Source organism: Peromyscus leucopus, chromosome 13 (assembly GCF_004664715.2).
Source record: "Peromyscus leucopus breed LL Stock chromosome 13, UCI_PerLeu_2.1, whole genome shotgun sequence".
NCBI classification, from domain to species: Eukaryota; Metazoa; Chordata; class Mammalia; order Rodentia; family Cricetidae; genus Peromyscus; species Peromyscus leucopus.
The window spans coordinates 29,767,086-29,787,720 of record NC_051074.1 but is presented as its reverse complement, the minus strand read 5'-3'; the positions used below and the strand labels follow the sequence as shown (position 1 = coordinate 29,787,720).

The 20,635-nt window shown below is 40.6% G+C and overlaps 1 protein-coding gene across 5 annotated transcripts in view; it reads right to left on the bottom strand.

Annotated features, from left to right (window-relative positions):
• LOC114696427 (SPHK1 interactor, AKAP domain containing) overlaps nt 1-20,635 on the bottom strand; it is a 151,692-nt gene that overhangs the window by 19,588 nt on the left and 111,469 nt on the right. For all 5 annotated transcript variants that reach the window (XM_028874099.1, XM_028874098.1, XM_028874100.1 and 2 more), the window contains 4 exons: nt 17,708-17,767; nt 15,494-15,628; nt 10,659-10,914; nt 5,983-9,736 (listed from right to left, as the gene is read on the bottom strand). In XM_028874099.1, coding sequence (XP_028729932.1) covers nt 5,983-9,736; nt 10,659-10,914; nt 15,494-15,628; nt 17,708-17,767 — 4,205 coding nt within the window. The remainder of the gene's footprint in view (nt 1-5,982; nt 9,737-10,658; nt 10,915-15,493; nt 15,629-17,707; nt 17,768-20,635) is intronic.

The following is a 20,635-nucleotide window of genomic DNA, read 5'->3' as shown; positions in this document are numbered from 1 at the left end:
CCTGGAACTCGCTTTGGAGACCAGGCTGGCCTTACACTCACAGAGATCCACCTGCCTCTGCCTCCCAAGTGCTGGGATTAAAGACGTGCACCACCATAGCCCAGCTTAGATTTTTAATCAATGGTTTTGAGAGCAGATACTTCAACCATGGCAGTGGTGCAGACGTATTTACTACTGCATCATGCAGAGTAGTTATACAGCCCTGCAAATCCTTTGAACTCTGTTCACCCCCGACATCCCCTAACTTCTGGAGCTGTTCCTTTTTCTCTTATCCCAATTGCCTCATTTCTTCCAAATACAATGCAGTTTATAGCCCTTTAAGATGGTTATTCACAACACACATTCATGCTTACTCCATTCATTTCTATGGCTTCATCACTCTTCCTTCCTATCTTCTAACACTATTCCACATATATTCCATTAACATGTACCACAATATATGTTACCATTCACCTATTGAAGAATGTAGTGGTTTTAATGAGAATTGCCTGTATATAAGCTTTTTATATCTGAATATTTGGTCCCCAGTTGCTAGAAATTTGGAAAGGATTAGGAGGTGTGACCTTTTTGGAGGAGGTGTGTCACTAGGGATGGACTTTGAGAGTCTAAAGGACTCATGTGCCTCCCTTTGTCTTATACTCATAGATCAAAATTTCAGGTCTCAAGTGTTTCTGTTGGCAGGCCATTATGGAATATAATACCTGAAGCCACAAACTCAACTAAATGCTTTCTTTCATAAATTGTCTTGGTCATGGTGTTTTGTCACATCAGTAGAAAAATAACTAAGACAAAAGACATATTGTTTATTTCTGTGTTTTGATAATTAGAAATAAAGCTGATTTAAAGATCCACACAGATTTTCTTTTTCTTTTTTGGATGAACATCAATTGCTTAGTTTGAAAGAAACTGGCAACTATCTTCCAAAGCAATCATCCATTTTGTACCAACGGGTTGTAACATACTGCATCCAGGAATTGATGTTGTCAGTGGTTTGGCTTTTGTTCATCTTAATAGATATTCACTGTATTCAGCTGTTTGAATGTGAAATTTCCTAATGTCATGTGATAGCTGAGCACTGGGCCAGCCTTTTGTCACTGTGTCAAATACCTGAGAGAGGTAATGAAAGGGAGAAAGGCTCATTTAAGGTCATGTTTTAAGAGGGGTCGTCCCATGGCTACTTGGTTCTGTTGCCCTTGGGCCCGTACATGGTAAAGCTGAACATCATGATAGCATCATGTGGGAGAGCAAAGGGACTCTTTTCAAGACAGACAGGAGATGAGGAGACAAACACAAGCTATGGCTCCCACTCGGATACTTCTCAAACAAATTACTTCTTCCAGCTAGACCCCACCTCTAAGTTTATATCACCTCCCAATCATGTGATCAAATAATGAATCCAATCATAGGCGGATACAAGGACTACACAAAACCTTTTGGGATGGAATCTTTTCCCAATGGTTATTTTTACTAGCTGAGAACCTAGCCTTCAACCCCTTAACCTTTATCTATTTCCCAATAAGTTGTTCATTTTCTTACTGCTAAATTTTGAGAGATTTTTTTTTTAATTGAAGTCATGCTTCTTTATCAGGACAGTCCCATGCTTATGAGAGATTTGTCAACATATAAAATCATCTTGAACTTTAACATTTTAGATCGTTTCCTTTTATTGGGTGTGTCTTTCAGAAATATGTTTTGATAGTCTGTGGCTTATCTTATTCTGTTGACAAAAGCCACTCAATGAAGGAAGGACTTCTTCGGGTTCATGATATGAGGTTATGGTTTGCCACAGCAGGGAAGATATGGCAGCAGAGTTTGAAGCAGTTGGTCGCATTGCATCCACAGTCAGGATGCAGAGAGAGGGGAATGGTGGTGGTCCTAGAGTTTCCTCCTATTTTTGTTTTTATTTGGACTTGACCTTAGCCCATGAGATGCTACCACTCACATTCAAGGTAGATCGTCCCTCCTTAGCTAAACCAATTAGAAACATCTTTATAGACATTGTTAGAATGGTGCTTCCTGTATAAATCTAAATCTAGTCAACTTGATAATGAAGACAAGCAATCACAATGGATACCTGGTTGTTATGGAGACTACTGAAAAAAAAACTTTTTTTTTCTTTTGTAAATATCTAATTTTTCTTTTTCTTATGATTTATTTGTTTTTATTTCATGTGTATGAATGTTTGCCTACATATATGTCCATATACCATGTGCATGCCTGTTGGCTGTAGAGGCCAGAAGATGGAAGTGGGGTTATGGATGTTTGTGAGCCCCACTGTGGATGCTGCGATCTCAGCCCAGGTTCTCTGCAAAAGCAGCAAATGTTCTTAACTGCTGAACCATCTCTCCAGACCAGAAAGTTTGTCTTCTAAACTAGATCACTTTTCTCCTTTGCCAAAGACCAGTTGGCTATATTTGTCCAGGTCTGTTGTATGTTTCTGAAACAACAGATTACTACAATGTATGGGATATCCTGTAAATGCTCAGGATTCAGCTTATCACTTCTGCTTAAGGATCAATGTGTCAAAAGTTAAATAACTGCTCTTTATTTTCCTCTGCAAATCATGATGTGTTAAGGAGAAAGTGGTGGCCACCAACAGGATATTTTTTTTATCTTTAAAGAATCAAGAACTATACATCTATCAAGTCTATGCATCTTCAAAATATGATGCTAACAGTAAATAAATATTTCCATTTGGGAATGATTTCCACAATGGATCTTCAGCTTCCAGTGATCAAAAAGTAAGAAAGTGGTTTTATTTCATTGTGTTGAATTTTTACCATATTTTAAAGAATTATGAAGATGTCCTTCAGAGAAGACCCTAAAAATATCTTCAGGACATAATCTTTCTCCACCTCCAAACAACATTCAGACTGTCTGTCTGTGTCACATTCCTCACTCTTGCATGTACGTGGGCTGAACTCTGCTATGGAGAATGAAGTTCTGTTTCCAGCTATTTTGACAAATCAAATCCCCTGATAGCAACTCTGAGCTCAGCAAATGTAACTGAACTGTGACTAATTTTTCTGCTTGGCAATCTTGGGAATTCTCTTGTTTCAATAAATCTCTCACATTGTTCATGACAGGTTTCCCCTTGGGGAAAGAGACATATCTTGAAATAAAGGCTACCATATACTTTCAGTCAAATGACATCATAAACAATAATGACAACCAAATGAATTTATTGAATGTTCACAATGAGTAAAATATTGAATTAAGAGTTTTGTATACAAAACATTATTTAAATTTAAGAATTATATTGCAACTCCCATTTCTGGGTGAATAAACCAAAATGAGAGAGATTAGGAAACTGGTTCAAATGGATATAGTTTAATGTAGTGTAGTTCATGTTCTATGATGGTTATATTGCTCCACAAAACAAAAAAATGATATTCAAGCCTTCATCTCTGTGTTTTACAATTAGAGCCAACACTTGAATTTCTGGGATATTCTACATTCTTTCTGTTTTATTTGATGAAAACTAGAGTCATATATCTATATCCTGAAGGGAGAGGTGGAATGCTTGGGTGATTATACAGAACAGGAGTCTGAGTCAGCTAAGGCTTTATTTGTGCAGAGCACCAAGTGTTTGCAACTTTCCCAGGTTAAGTCTGTTTTAGGAATCCCATTAGTGACATTTAATTCAGAACTGTGTAATGATAAACATTATTTGATTGTGTCTACAACCATAAATCTTGTCGGGTATTAGTTCTCGATGCTTTGTGATTTGGTGACCTTCACTGACCTTTTCTTGGCTTCTGCTGACTTTAAGTCAGGGGCTTGGAATCAGTGTTTCTCCTTTTTATGTATTTCTAAATATAACAATTCTGAAAAATGACATATTGGCTATTTTGTGTCTTTGGCTCTGATACATTTCTCCACAGTCCCTCCACAGCAAAACCTTTGGTGAACACTGTCCATAGCCAAATAATTATTGATGAAACCTTGTTTCTTTGTCTATTTGGCCGACTTCATTAGTCTTAGCTTTGTGGTTTTGGTCCCTATGCCTTTTTGTTTTCTTCTCCTTCGGGGCTTCTGGGGTTCTACCCAACTGGAGAGGAAAGTTCTTAGTGCTAACTGTCTAACAGGAAGTTCTCACGTCTGACTGGACCCTATACCAAAGACACCATGTAGAACCCTTTCTGGTGGGGGTGTTTTAACACCTTAATATGCATCTCTTCTGCTTAGGGGTCTACGCATCACAAACATTAGAGAACTGTTAACATTTGGTGATAGTTGTGTTCAACTTGTTTATTCCAGCTAAATATATTTGAAAAAAATTATGGCCTTTTTGTAAACAACAAACTGTAGGCATGCATCTCTGAAAAGACTACACAGGTTATTTCTCAAAACTGTATGTTCCTAAAGCTTGAATTTTCTGTTTCACTAAACTTTAATTATGGACTAAAAATAAAGGAATGATACAATGGTCCCTTGTGAGTAGTGTGCAGAAACTGGAAGTTAAGAAAAAAACTCATATTCCTTGTGCAGCCTGAGGGAAATAGTTACCTTGCCTCCGATTCAAGTTTCATTCCCGCTGCTTGGAGTACAGTCTTCTGGAAAAGCACTGTCCAAATGACAGCTTCCAGAGAGACTCTGCATGCACCCTGTGACAGTTACACTGTGCACTGCAAGAGCTGGCACTCGTGGGACACAGGGTCTCCATAGAGACTCTTAGAATAAGCCAGAAAAGGGAACTCTTTAGAGACGAGATGCCAACGAACTTAATCACCAATTCTAAAGTTAAAATTTATTAAATTTAACTATTTACAAATGAAAACATTGCTGTTGCTTATTATTCTTATCTTTGATTGACAATCACCATGAATGATTTAAAAAGCTACCAAACCATTGGTGTACTAACTTTAATGAGGAGAACTATGCTGTGATTCTTTTGTTGCATAAATGAATTCAATTTGTTTTGGAAATTAAAAAGTAAATTACACAACAAACTTTCCTTCCTCCTTCTCTGCCTCCTTCCTTCTCTTTCTCCCTTCCTTCCTTCATTCCTTCCTTTCCCTCTTTCTTTCTCTTGTAGTAGGCAGATATTTATTATGCTATGAATATAGAATGAAATCAGTTTTGAATTCCAGATGGTTAACTGTCCCATTTCAGTATTGTCTCAGTTATCTAATGCTGAGGAAACACTCGAACTAATATTCACAGTTAATTACAAATTATATTTTGATTAGCCTAATAAGATTTTTTTTTCTGCTTATAGCAAGGTGTATCAGAACCTTATCAGGTTCTGACTAATTTCCTATTTTCATAGTAACCATTCATTCATGAAATATAGTTGAGCACCAACTGTAGGGGTTAGGTAGTGACCTGATGCCCTTGGACATGGGAATAAAGTCACTTTGCTTCCTGGCATATGAGTGACATGCAATAAAAATATAGCATTTTGAGCCAAGAGTTATTATAGGCATAAGAACAAATTTCCACAAGATGACCACGGGGATTATTGATCTTGGATGAGGATGGAAGATCAGGCATTCTAAACAAAATAAAACAGCAGGCACATGAGGGGCCATAACTTATGCCTACAATTACAGAAGGCCGAGCCATAGGAACATTGGAAAAAATGTCATTGGATAAGGTGGGCCTACTGAGGTCATTTATTGTCTCAGGAATTCTGTTTGTGCATCAATAACATTCCTGTATTCCTAAGATTTAGAACAGTGGTTCTTAACCTTCCTAATGTTGCAACCCTTTAATATAGTTCCTTATGTTATGGTGACCTCAAACCATAAAATTATTTTCATTGCTACTTTATAACTGTAATTTTGCTACTGTTATTAATCATAATGTAAAAATATCTGATATGCAGGATATCTGATATGCAACCCTTGTGAAAGTGTTGTGTGACCCCCAAAGGGGTCATGACCCACAGGGTGAAAGCCACTGATTTAGGAAAACACTAATTGAGGTATAAACTCCAGTGAACATGCACCTATTTGGTCTCAGAGACGATCAACTTACCAACAGCTTTGGCAGGTACTCAGGGCCGTGTCTCCACTTCTGGCCACATCTGGGATATTTTCTTCAGGTGGGTGCCCTTCTTTTTCCTCTAGGGAGCCACTTTGGCAAAGGATAGATTCATCTTCTCCAATGCCCTCGTCTTTCTGATCTGTCTCTATCTGAATCAAAGGTACATCCCTTGAGCAAAGCGGCTGCTTGGGGTTTTTGAGAACAATGGCATTGTGGCATGAAGAAGTTTCTCTTCTAGGATCAAAACCACTGAGTTTTTTAACAGGAGCTGTTTTGCTTGGAGATGACACTGAGGAATGATTGCTTTCAGTAACAACATCCTTTCTCTGGTAACCAACAGACTCCTGTATAAGCAGAGGTGGCCCCCTGTGTCCTCTGCTGGTAGTTAATCTGCTTCCACACTTCTCTACTTGCAAAGGAGAGCCACCAGAAACAGGACCAGGACTAACACCAGCTGCCTCACCATCATCCACAATAATTTTGTTCTTTCTCATGAGAGCCTCAATAGAGCTGGCCCATGTTTCATGAATTAGCATGTTTGTGATCTGGTCAGTCCCACTTCTGCGATACAAGCATGAGTCTGATTTGCAGAGACCCGAGGAGGAAGCCCTACCGACTGGCTGTACATTCAGAGAATCTTGAGGGCAGTTTTGGGCAAAGCCGTCTAAGGAGTTGGCTTTGACAGGTGCATTCACTGTTAATCTGGCACATGGGGACCTGCTGTCCGGCATAGATGATTGTCTGTAGCACAGCGGCGATCGAGCAGAAGGAGACAGCAAGCCCGAGGTCCAGTCATGGCTGCTTCGTCTGGAGGAGGTACCATCTTTGCCTTCTCTGGCAAGGTCCCTCAGCATGTACCTGTAGAACTCCTCTGTGATGCTCTCTGTGCTGGACTGCTTCGAAGGGCAGCTTGGCCTCACATTGAGGTGTTCGCTTTTCTGGCAAGCCTGCTGCATGGCTGAGCTCAGAATACTGCTGGCGTTTTTACCAGCATAGTAATCCAGCAGCAACTCAAACCCTCTGCCTTCACTTTCCATCTGTTTCACCATAAACCTGGAAAACTCATCGGTGATGCTCTCACAGCTGGACTGTTTGGAGACTGAGCTGGCCCTGCTAACTGGCTGGCTTAAGGTACTCATTAAACCCAGGCTGTTGACATAGACCCTGGCTTCAGAGTCCTCCTCTGGAATGCTTTCACAGCTGGAGGCCTTCAGCCGGTTCCACCTATCACCACCCAGAAACCGGTTTCGGGAACAGTTCTGGGCTTGCCACCCTCCATCCACCGTGGAGAACTCTGTTAGGTTCATGATCCTGGCTGCCACTTCATTTGCAAAAGAACTGACAGAATCAGGAGTGTCTTCAAGGTTCATAGACTCATCCATGACTCTGTTCATCAGCTTCTCTTTCAGCTCCGGATGCTCGTCTGTCTTTCTCTTGATTTCACTGAGGCGGGGTGGCTTATGTTTCCTCACAGTGCTTCCACTGCCTGAGTTTTCCTTCTTCCTCTTCAAAGATCGGCAGGATCCAGTAGGCGCCACCAGAAACTCGTTCCCTCTTTTCCAAGCACAAAACCAGGGCTGCTTTCCATTGGAGTTGTCAAGGCAGATTGCTGCGATTTCAGTTGCCATGGAGACAACAGTCTCTGCCAATTCTTCAGCAAAGTCTGTGATGCAGTATACCTCAGACTGCTTTGCTTGTGGTGTAGTCTGAGCAGAAAACACCAGGTCATCCCCTAACAGGGACCGGTTAACTTGAATTTCAGTGTTTATGGGTGTGGCACAGGTGTATTTCTCTTGGGTGTTTGGAACAATGCTATCTTCTGTTTCCTGGGAGCTGCTGTGGCACTTGCCTGTTTTTGGCAACTTTCCTATTTCTGTAGAGGCTCTCTGTTCATTGCCATCATAACTGAGTGTGTGGTGAGGGTTCTTTGAGTCCTCTCCCATAATCCCTTTCAGATAGATTTCCTTGGGGGATGTTTTAGCAGTTGAATCAAGCATTCTGTGAGTGCATGAGAATTCAGATTGCAGCCTGGGGTTGTTGAATAGTCCCGGCCTTGCTCCACCCATGTTTTGCTTAGGAGGTGCATCCTCTACCAGATCACCAATGACAAGGCCAGTGCCATGCGCATTGCTAAGAGGGTGGCTGCCAGAGCATGCTGAAGCTTTTGCCCATGCTTGACCAGCAGCCTGATCAAATGGTTGGCAACCTAAGGGTTCTGACTCTGTCCACTGGATGGTCTCTTTGGAAAGGCCAGTGGGATGTTCACCGAGTGTTACAAGATGACTCATCTTCTTGAACGTGAAACAGATCACATTGTGAAGCAGCTGGTTCACACTTTCCATTAAGGTGTCCAGAGTTCCATAGGGATGCCTTTCATCGGTGGATTGAGCTGTTCTATTTTTCTGGTGAACTTCATCAATGGAATGCTTGAGGATGACATTGGACAGGGTCTGTGCCAGCTCATCCCTTCGAATGTTTTCTTTGCACAGGGTCTGGGTTTTGGAGGTGGTTTCTATGACTCTCCTGTTCACAGATTCCAAGAGCTCTCCAATGCTGCTGTATGCATCAGGTCGTGCTAAAACCAGAGCAGCCTCCCTGAGCAGAGCCTCTGCAATGGCTTCCTTCCCCAGCTCTGTGCTCCTCCCCATCATTAAACTTCCAGTTGAGGATATTTCTTCAGAAGCCCCGGATGTGGGCAAGAGGTCACTTGGAGCTAGAGAACATGCCACCTCTTCTCTTTCACCCAGGCCACAGACAGCCACGGCACTCGCCACCTGGGTCACGCCACACAGAGCTGATGGGAAGGAATATTCACTTACGGAAGGTTCTGCGAGTACTTGGGGCACTTGAGTTTGCTGTACCCCACTGCCTCTCTGGGCATAGCTGGATATCAGGGATTCCTGCTCCATGGTGAGTCTTTCTGTGGCCTGTGGACTTGAGATGGTTCCAATAACAGTGGCTGCGCAAGCTAGGGCAACTTCTAGGGCGCTCTGAGTGGGTCTGCTGGAGCTTTCTCCAGAAAAGATGCCTGAGGTTTCAACAGAAACTTCCATTTCAGGCCAGGAGGAGACACTTGGCTCTGGGGCAGCTTCACTGCCGTCTGGGCTCTGCACAATGACAATTTTGGGGAGCTCATTCCATGAACGTGGGACCACTATATCTTTCGTACAGCAGCCACTGGGAAGCAGAGCACTGCCCACGGAGAAACTGACTGAAGGTTCTCCGGGGAGGGTGGGTTGCGCCTGAGACAATCTGATGAAGGCATCTTGCAGCACTGATTCGGCTAAGTTTGTAGCGTACTCCCCTGTGGTGGCTTCTCCATTTTGGACAGGAGGAAGAGAGTTTTGCACACCACCATGGTCTCTGGGGTCGCTGCCCTGCTCAGTGACTGCGTCACACGAAGAAAGCCCGTCTTTCTTAACCATGGAGAGATAAGCGTCCCTAGGGATGTAGAGCATCTGAGATGTTTCTGTTTCTCCTTTGATGTTTTCGGGATGGGAGCGGTGTGTGGCAAGCTGCGTGTCCCCTGCCGCTTCGCTTCTCCAGCGGGATGACCTGGCTGAAGGACTGAGACTCTGCAAAGCTGTGCTCTCTGCTACCTTTTCCTTTGATCCTTCTGTTTTCATCGAGGGCGAACGATATTTTCTAGTGTGCTTTTCCTTGTGGAAATCCCATCCTTCCTGGGTAGCTTCCTTTGGCTTTTTACCTTCCGAACCATTAGCCGACACGTTTATAGTTTCAAAACCTAGTAGAGAGAAATTGAGGACCGACCATCGTCACTTTTTGGATAGCAGATTCTGATGGGCCCAAACTAACCATTACTTTCTAAATTTGCATCCAGTTTCTCCTTCTCCCCTTTAACACAGCACTGTGGTTGTTACCTCATGTAAAGTGAATGTGATACAGAGGTTGAATTTTGTTATGCAATGGTGCCTTATGAAACACTTTTAATATGGGGCACAAATGCAGGGGTCCAGGGGGGAGAAGGCATTTGGGAATGATGGCTCTGTTGCAAAGATTTGCACTGAAGTTTGCATAGGTCCTGCCTCAACAACAATGCAACACTTTATGCAATTTCCTTCAAGGTGGGAAGAGGGACACACTGAGTTCCGTGAATGAGTCAGTAGACTTAAATGGCTGCAGAGCACCTTCCTGGGTCATTCCCTTCTAAGCTCACAACCATCACGAACTAGAGGCACTTTTGGAAACCAAGGTTTAAAAGAGATTAGAGAGGAGACTTAGGTCTCACAGACTCAAAGTGAGGTCCTGGGATTCAAAGCCAAGCCAGGCCAACTTGGCTCCTGTTGGTAACACCGGCTTTTGTGGAAGTTTCGGGGAAACTGACTTTCCTGTTAGGAAGAGACTTTCTTTCTCTTGGTGGGTAGGAAGGTTTCCCCTTAGAGCACACAGATTTCCTTCAGCACCCCTAAGGCATCTTTTGGGAGCCAGTATCCATCCAACCATTAAGCTGTCTTAAATACATTAGTCAGCATGTTCACCAGTGTTTTCTTATTATCGCTGCCTCATCAGACCTGAGCAGGTAGAGATTGTGATGCGTCAGCCAAATTGATGTGGCCTGAAACTTTTCCCGACTCTCCCACTGATAATGTTGTAGGGTGGGGTGACTCATCTCAGGGCACATACTAGCTTTACCGACAATGTCTTACCGCTCCTGTAGTCCTCCACCTCGATTTCCTCCTCCAAGTGCTCAGAGGCCGTAAGGAAATCTTCCTCGATGGAAGACAGGGAACAGTTTGTGTCATCCTCCAGCTTCAGAACATTGGTCTCCAGGTGGAGCTGACGCTCCTGCACCACCTCCAGACCAATTAAGAACTTGTTGATCTCAAAGATGATGCAGTTGGTACTGTTGGTTCTGTTCCCTCTTGCGCACTGGACCAAACAGATATCTGGCAGCCAAGGGCACTAAAAACAGAAAGAAAAGAAGGTACAGTCTCAGAAATGACAATAAAAGACAATCGTGGGTGACCATTTTTTTATTCCCAGCCTCTCCTGTGAAAAGGAAAAGGGCCCTTAAATTTGAAATATCTTCAGAGCTCCTCCTGGAAAACTGTTCGAGGAAACATCATATGACATTTTGAAACACAAGGGCATCTAGAAGAAAGTTTTACTTAAAACAACTGGCTATATCATATATTTGAGATTTCCTTCATCAAAGCAAAAAAACAAACTGATCGAAGTTGAACAGGCAAGGACGATTTTATTCAACATTATTGAAATAAGCAGTGGGAGCCCAGAACCCAGACCATCACTGTGATGGAACAAAAAGCAATGGGGATTTAAGGCCATTTGTGTTTGCTAATTGGCTTTACACAGGGGAAAAGTAAAATGCAGTCTATCTGGGGTCCAGTGGCCTACAGATATCAGGACCCCATTCTCTCCTAGAATGGGAGAGGGGGCACTGGTTTTAAGATGTGGTTCTCAGGTTCTTGGATAAAACACCAGTCGGTTATAAAACTGGATAGAGGCTTTGCAAAGAGAATTACATGTCAAATGGGAAAGAAATTATAGTAATATGTTTCATAGGCTAAATGCTTAGGGGTAGGAGGAAGGCTAGGGCCTGGGGTCAGGAAGAAGTTGGGCTGAAGGCTTGTAGAGGGGGTTCTCAGGCTTCTGGGCTGCCTCTCTTGATTAAATGGAGACCTTTTCTCAGATTGTTATCCTTTGCTATCTTGAGAGGAGTCAGTAAGGCCTCAGTCAGTGTTTTGGATATGGAGTTAAGTGTTCTCTCAACTATATTCAGGCTTCCCATTGGTGCTGCTCTCTTGAAGAAGGAGCCAACATAAAATAGAAAGACACACACTGAAAGAGGTCCAGTGATCTCTACAGCACTAACACACAGGAAAGGCCAGTGACAAAGAGCTTTGGAAATTTTTAGAAAGAAAGTGTACTTTCTTAACAGTCTCTAAAAAAATATAAAATTAAGAGTTGCAGCCAAGTAATACAAAAATAGCCTACAACATAATGACATATCATGTAATTTTATAATACTTGACACAGTGGTTCTCAACCTTCCTAATGCTGTGACTCTTTAATACAGTTCTTCAGATGTTGTGGTGGTCCCTTGACCATAAAATTATTTCACTGCTACTTCATAACTGTAATCTTGCTACTGTTACGAATAGTAATATAGATATCTGATATGTGCCCCTGAGGGGTCGTGACCTACAGATTGAGAATCACTACTTTGCAGGGTACTTTTCACATCTTGTTATTTCCAATGTGATCAATATATTTATGAGGCTGATGATCTATGGCACTTTTACAGACAAGAAAGTCAAGTTAAAAAAGCTAACTCTTCCTTTCAAGGCTAGACAAGAAAACAGCGGAAGAGCCAGCAAATCCTATTCAGGCTTATGGTATCCTGGTGTGTTTTTCGTCCTCATGGTCCCTTGGTCCAAACAAGAAATACCCAGTATCCACAGAAGGCTTGTGTGAAGTTTGAAGAGAGGCCATAACTGGGCCTTTGCAAACTCATGCACGTATAGCTAATTACACCCTCATCTCGTAGGAAGGACAACCACAGGAGTAGACCTAACTGTTGTATATAATAAGCTTCTCAACACATCTGCTTCTGTAGCTGAGTGTCCCGGTTAGTTCTTATTGTCAAATGGACACAAATTTGAGTCACCTGGGAATAGGGAACCCAAAGTGGACTGCCTCAATCAGATTGCCCTGTGGCCATATTTGTGAGTGATTGTCTTGACTAATGACTGATGAGGAAGGTTTTAGCCCACTATGGGTGGCACCATCCCTAAGCAGGTGGACACGGGCTGAATAAGAAATCCAAGGTTGTGAGACAGTGAGTAGCATTCCTGTGTGATTTTTCTTTAATTCCTGTTCTAATATCCCTCAATAATCCATTATTACCTATATGTGTAAGCTAAAGCCTTAACCCTATTTCCCATAAGTTGCTTTTGTTCATGGTGTTTATTGTAACAACAGAAATCAAGCAGGAACAGAAATTTAACTGATTTTTCTTAATATTTTATTTAACTATTGAGGTGGTCCTCCCACCTCAGCCTCTCAGATAGTAGATACTATAGCAGCGTGCAACCATGATTGACGTTGAACATTCTTTTTATTATGTGACATTTAATGAGTTGTTGGTAACTCCACTCTCAAATACCTCATGGAACATCTTTGCTTCTTTGATGACCATAGTTTATTCCTTTTGTCCTCATACTCTGTGAGGCAGAATTTTCTGCTTCATGTATTGTTTGAGAAATTCACAGAAGGTTCATCTCTGAGTCCAGGGATGAATCTTACCTGGGCAATCTAAATAGTACATCCCTCAAATGAGAGTGACTGGTTAAAAAAATGAATATGTGACCCATGACAACCAAAAGAACTCAGTGACACATTTGAGAACTACCTGAAATGTTAGTTTTAGTCAACTTGAACACAATAGGATAATGTCTCCTTGTGTCTGATAAATAGGACCTATAGAAAGAAAGCAGGAAAGAGACTATAAGAAAAATCCATGTCCTGCCAACATGGTTCAAGTCCTTTATTCTTTTCTACTCCCTGTGTTGACATAGTTACATGAAACCATACATTCTCTGTATACTTGAGTCTCTTTTCAGTCATTTTTTCCCTCTCTTTCCAGCCCTTCCAGTCATGTTTAATTAAGAATCTTAACTAAGGTTAATCAAAGTCTACCAAGTTCAGTTCAAGGCCAGGTCCAATTAACGTCCGTATCAGCTTTCACGGATACATCAGAAGAAAATTGGGACCTCCCACTAATGCTCAACATTGCCAATGTTAGCTACAGCTGAGCACATCAGGAAAAGATGATGTAGTGTTATAAAGTAGACAGGAATGACATTTTTAATTGTTGCTCTATTTAAAACCATGGCAGATAATTTGTGGAGAATTCATGTAAAGTTTATAGTTAACAAGCCTTGTTATTAGCTTCAGAATCAAGAGTATATGATTACTAAGCAGTAAAGCTTTCCTATTCATTGATTGATGTATCACATTGTTTAAAAAGTCATTATTAAAGTGTTGCAATTCTAATATAAAGTGACTCATATTTTAGAGGATATTTGAGAGAAAAAATAGTTTCAATTTTTTTTGTAGGATGTTGGGTTTCTTATAATTTTGTTCCCTTTTTTTTAAAAAACAAAACTAAAATTTGTTTTAAATAATGTGCTTTTTACAAATTTTATTTCTCAAGTTAATGTTTCAAGGTAGAAATGAATTTATTCTCCTTCATAAATGGGTAAATCCAGGCTGAGAAAGATCCAAATCCTTCAGGTTCATATCCAACTGCTTGATGCTCAGGAATATTGTTTCTCTGGCTGACAAGATGTAAATTATTGTGTACTATGAGATTCTTGTTTTATTAGTAAAAATGACCACACTAGTGCACAGACACATGGTCAGTGCTTCCTCTCTACTCAGGTTTTGGCTTCCAGAACTAGTTGGCTTTTACATTGTAATATTAAGGAATTTCTTCCTACATAAAGAAAGATGTTTAACTGGATAGCAGGTCATTCCTGGGCTTAAAGGCAGAGAAAATACAGGTCTGTAAGTATTATAAAAATACTTACAAATTTCAGACTTGAAAATTTTTTTCTGATCATCATTGTTTGGCTGAATATAAATGGGACTTAGAACTTAGAGCCATTTATCAATAACCTCCCAGAAACCCAGATTCTTCATTAATGAAAAATATTATTATACTGATGTCTCAATTAAAAAATTCAAACAGACTAGGCAGAGATCCACACTAAGTCTGCAGAGTCAAGACTGAATAAAGGTTGGCTTTCTGGGCTGATATTCTGGTGTATACAAATACTCACCACTTTAATTTGGAACTGGAGTATATATTATTACAGCATACCTTATGTGTACTTTTCTTGCAAATTGACTAAAAAGCTTTAAATGGATTCTTCAAAGTAGTGTTGTGATGGTTTATACAACAGCAACAAAGAATTGTCAGAATATATAATATTTCCATTCCTACTTTATTTTTAATGACATTCTTCTGGGATTTTAGTCCTTGGGCCTAGCATACTTCCTTTCCATTTCAGAAGCCTCATTCTTTACTTAAAATCTTGGCTAAGACATTATTTCTTAAGGAGCAAATAAATCCCAGAAGAATGATGCTATGGGATGGTGTGATAATCCAGCGATGCATACTAGAATTCTGGGCTTGTTCCTAAAAGGGGAGAAAATTCTGATTTTGAATATTTATCTAGGCCTTGTAGTAGAAAGTGGACTAACCAACAATCAGTTTATCTGCTCAAGCCCCAGTGAAACGACACTGTGGATCTGAGAATTGGTGCAGAGATAAAAATCTATCAAGCTCTGAGTGATGCTATGTGGGAGAAACAGAGAGAAAGGCCAGTGTCCAATACAGAGCCATTGTTGGCTCTTCCACCAAAGCTCGAACACAGCATCTGTTTGGGGTTCATGCCCTTCTGATTACAGAAACATTATCACTAATGAATAGTTGATTGAGAACTATGTCACTTACCTGTGAAACATCAAAATCTGCCTGGAGGTTTCCAGAAGCTAACCCACTTAGGAGGACAATTTCATTTTCTTTTGGTTGCTGGACATTCATCGAGTTGATGAGTTTTGGAAGGTCTGGTGAAACATTGACCAGTTTCTGTGGGGTAAGACTTTGTTAGTTCAGAGGATTCCTTTACACTTCTAAAAGAGTACTCCCAAACTGCTCCATCTACAAAAATGATTTATTATTTAGAATATAGATATATTAGCTGCTTAGTCTATAGTTCCTTACAACACAACTCCCGCACTAAGACTCAGGGATCATTCTAGAAGAGGCAGGCAGAAAGACTGTGGAAGGCAGAGGAACAAGAAGTTTTCTGTGGGATTATTTCTCCTAGAAATGTCAGAGAAGCTGCCCATGAAGTGTCACCATCACGGTTGCCTAAACATGACCTGATTAAGGATGACACCAATATATGCGCTAATATGGAAGGGAGAAAGCTCGGGAGGCCTTAACCCTAGTCAGAGGACTAGAGGCAACTAAGGAATGCTGAGAGCAGGAGAAATCGTCCTCCCTAGGGAAGAGCATGATGATCTAATATCAAATGCTCATCCCTGAAAACCTAACACACACACACACACACCACCATCACCACCACCACCACCACCAACAACAACAACAACAACAACAATCAAAAAGAGATAATGAATTTGAATGAGAACAGGGGGTATGCATGTGTGGAAATGGAGGTATGAGAGGAAGGTAGGAAATGATGTAATTATATTATAATCTCAAAATATAAATAATAACCCTTGGAATCTAGAAAGGAAACTGTTTCAAACTAGATAATAAGAATTAAGGTTGGAATAGAAAATTTAAGCTTAAAAAAAAACTATGGTTTTAAATTTTCCAAAGTAAACATTTGGCAATTACTATTACACAACAGGTAAAAACACTAGTTTGGAAATATTTTTTCCTCTTAAAGTTTGAATAAAAAATTGCTTTACTAGTAATCTTCTGTTCCAATAAAGTCAATAATAAAAAAAATCATGTGCAATACTGATTTTGCTTTGACTGTGTTCTAAACAGTTTGCTAAAGCCTGTATATTTGACATCCTCTTCCATTCAATCCTTGACAGAACCCTATGTAAATGAGATATCATAATTACTTTCATATATACACAAATAGCCTATGGCCTAGAAAATGGTAACTTGCACAAATCACATCACCTATGTGAGCGAAGCCATAACTGGAAACTGTCCTAAATCATTCTACAAATTAGGGAAACACAGTTATTATGATGAGAATTTGCTTCCATCCTCTCTGTCCTATTTCTGAAGGACTCTACATAGTAACTCCACTGAATAAAGTTATATGCCCAGTTTTCTTTAAACCCTCTAGTGCTATACCAGGAAACAATATTTGGGACCTGATGTAAGTTTTATAGTGAGTAATTCCTGTGAGTAACTTGATTCAACTATACCAAGAACAAAAATAGAGGAGTACTGAGTAATCTCAGGTTCTGCATATACTGTAACTGGGTCCTGAATAACTGAGGACCTAATATCAACTAAGTGAAGCCTGCGTGCATTGTTGTGTGATAATCCAGCTGCAAATATGCCATTATATTTATATATATAGAAAATGAGGTCAAAGCGCTCAGCTTTGGTTATGTAATGAAAACTGTGACATTACTTAATTCTTTTCACTGTACCACAGGCATACTTGGCTGCTAAAGAGCTGACCAGACATTCAAGAGCTTAATGCACCCAGTGATTTACACTAGGGTTCAACCTCTAAGTAGCTGGGGAAAGTTGGGTGTTAGGAGGTGCAAAATATTCAAGTTCATGCATGATGAGGGTAAGACAATGAAAACATGGTTGAGACAAGATTTGGTGAAAAGAATGGGGAAGAGTAATCCTGAGAACCAGAGGAAAGACTGGCTACCTTCACCCAAATTACAAGATACCTAGGAAAAGGCATGCCAGACTGTGGTGTGAAAGTGAAGAAAGGTCAGAATAGTCGCTTTAGGAAGCTGATGGGTAAGGGGAGTTGCCTCCCTGAACAGTGTTACAGGCAAGGATAATTGAGACTCAAACATATAATGGGGCAGCCTGAAAAGCGTCAGGGCAAGGTCAGGGAAATGGGCAGTGATGAAATCATCTACACTTCTACAGAAGAGCATCATAGACCTTTGTCACAGGCTTCTGGAGGGGTCCAGGTCCAGCTCTTACCTGCTGCAGGTGCTCTGTGCTGCAGGCATCCTTGTTTACATCCAGGTTCACAAAGCAGACCTGATAAAGGAAGCAAAGTCATCAATTATGTGAAGAATCTCTCCATCCTGTTAGAAAAAAAAAAACCCTAAAAGACAGTTGTAAAAATTATTTTAAAGTCTTAGGAATTTTATATAGTTCTACATAAAGGCCATTGCTTCACTGTGGGTCTTTACAAAGATTTCCAACCCCCTTCTCACAGGTCCCAGTATGGCAAATGCCTTACTTTCATAGACCAACATAGTCAAACAATTCTTGGTTTTGCTTGAGTCATAGCAAAATCTTCAGGTTTATGTTATTATCGAATCTCACGAAATAGAAAACAAAATGAAAGAAACCGAGTAAAGAGACTTGTAATGCTCGGAGCCCCTGCTTATAAATCATGAGTAATTTTCTACATTTCTCCCAGTACAATGTTGGATCATGGGTTCTGACTGCCGGGGTTTGTTTTAATTTACCTAGTTTTATAAAGTTTGCTCCTTGGTTGTTCATCTTAGATAAAGGCTTAAATCAGTTTAAAACAATGGGTACATTATTAAATGCAATTTTCAAACAACATTAAAGTAACTTGTTCTGATGAAATTTTCAAATTTCAAACATATCATACAGATAGATAATTACTCTGAGCAATGGGATGGAGTTGGAAAGAGGATTAAGGAAAAATCTCAAGGAGATAAGTTGGGTTTATGAGAGTTAGAAGGATTCTGTTCAGCAGGGAGTGAGGAGGATGTCCACAGACAGCAGGAACAGTGCTTGGAGATAAATCATGTTGTCAGGTAACAGAGAAAGATCTGACTGTACCCCAGCCTGGGAGAAAAGAGAGTGTTAGAAATAAAATCACAGAATGATTATATTAAATGAGATGGTAGGAATGAGGTTTAACAGTCATCAAAATCCTCTAAATGTTTTCATTCTTAAGTACTTGATTTGAATATGTGAAACAGAGAACATAATTTTGGTAAGATGTGTGATTTTATTAGATACCTGCAGACCTGTGGAGCCCTCTGGTTTGTACAGGATCATGATTTTTCAGAACCCACCCTTTTTGAGATTTAAAAAAAAGTCCATAGGTGAAAGCCTTAGAAATTAGCATGGTCTATACTCTGCTGGGACATAAAACAGACCACCATTGCTCTGCTTCCAGATGAGAGGTTTCCCCAAGCTTCATGGGCTCAAATGATCCCTGCATTTCATCCTATGGTAAAGCAGGTACTTGTTGAGACAGCTTGTTGGGTATTAGGGAGAGAGAAGGCCATGAGATGCTTCTTCATTTTCATCCAAACTCTGTTTTCTCAGGACACTCTGAATGGAAAATTGGGAGTCATGAGGCATATGTCCCTGTGCAGATAATGCAATGCAAACACAGTCGATGGAAGTCAGAAGTGGTTCATGATATAGAACCATTTGAGGATTCACACAGTAATTTGGAACTTTGACCTTGGAAAATTGGCTCACTATCCATTAGTGCTCGGAGCTTTTAATACCATACTATCAGCACTGCAGACATTGAATTAATTTGATGGTTCTCCACTCACCTTTAAAAAGGCCCATTACCTTTCCCCTGTACATTACAAAACTCTCATTATCGAGTATCACAGTGGGAAAAGGCAAAACAGAGACCAATGAAAGCCATCCAGGATAGTGATTATCTGCCCTCCAATACAAGCTTCAGTTACAAGAAGACAAACTTGTTCATTCACTGTGGGCCATGATATGACATTTTGCTGATATATGTCAACAACCTGCTTGTATCTGGCATGGAATATTTTTGTTTCTGTATCTTGATGGTAGGATATTAAGTGCTGTGGGAATTCATTCCGCCAATAGCTTTGGGGTAGAAGACTTGGGGCGTGGCTTCTTGTCTGTGTATGTGACCACTTAAAAGAAGAGGGAAAGGGGGTTGCACTCTCTCTTGTGGTCAGGAGACCAAGTCAGGTGGTGGAAAGCGTCTTGCAGTTCGTCCCCATTGGCCTTGAGGGGAACTGAAACTGGATCAGCAGCAGATCCTCAGCATGTCTACCTTGCTTTGTATTAGCGAATCTGTTTCTGTGGGCCCTTGCCTCACAATTGAGTAAGGATTCTTAGGGCTTAATATATATTTTATACAAACACACACATATACACACATATATACGTGTGTGTGTATACACACACACACACACACACACCATCAAGAGATAATTTATTCAAGAAAAAGAATAATGAGATTTTATTAGATATGAAAGCAAACATCCGTTTTGTAAACAAAATATCAGTAAAACTGAAATGTAGGTACTGGGAAGACAGTTCAGTGGGTTTGTAGCTTCTGATACAAGCTTGAGTTCAAATCCTCAGAAACCAAGAAATAGCTGGATGCAGTAGTGCACATCTGCAGTCCCAGCACACTTAGGACAAGATTGCAGGCAGAGACAGGAGGATTCCCAGAAGACCATGGTCCAGCTACAGAGAAGAAACAACAGACCCTGTCTCAAAAGCAGAAGATGAGGACCACCACCTGAGGCTGTGCTCTGACTTACACACACACACACACACACACACACACACACACACACACACACACACACACACACACTGGGGGATGGGAGGGGGAAAGAACCCCTCAAATGTGAAAACTTTGAACATCTCCAGAAAGATGGTATTTTAACTACCTAATATAACCCCATAACACCTTTCCATTAATTTCTGATTGTATATTCTTTTAGTCACCTTTTTTTGGTAGCAATTTTAGAATTGTATCTTCTCCATGGAGAGTAAAGTCATAACCCAGTCTTGTTTTCATATGGTCTCGTGAATATTTTTCAGCTTCTCAACCTCTTATTTATAAAACCTTACAGTCTTTTTTAGTTTAATTGCCATTTTGGTGGGGAGCAGTCACACAATTCCTTCCAT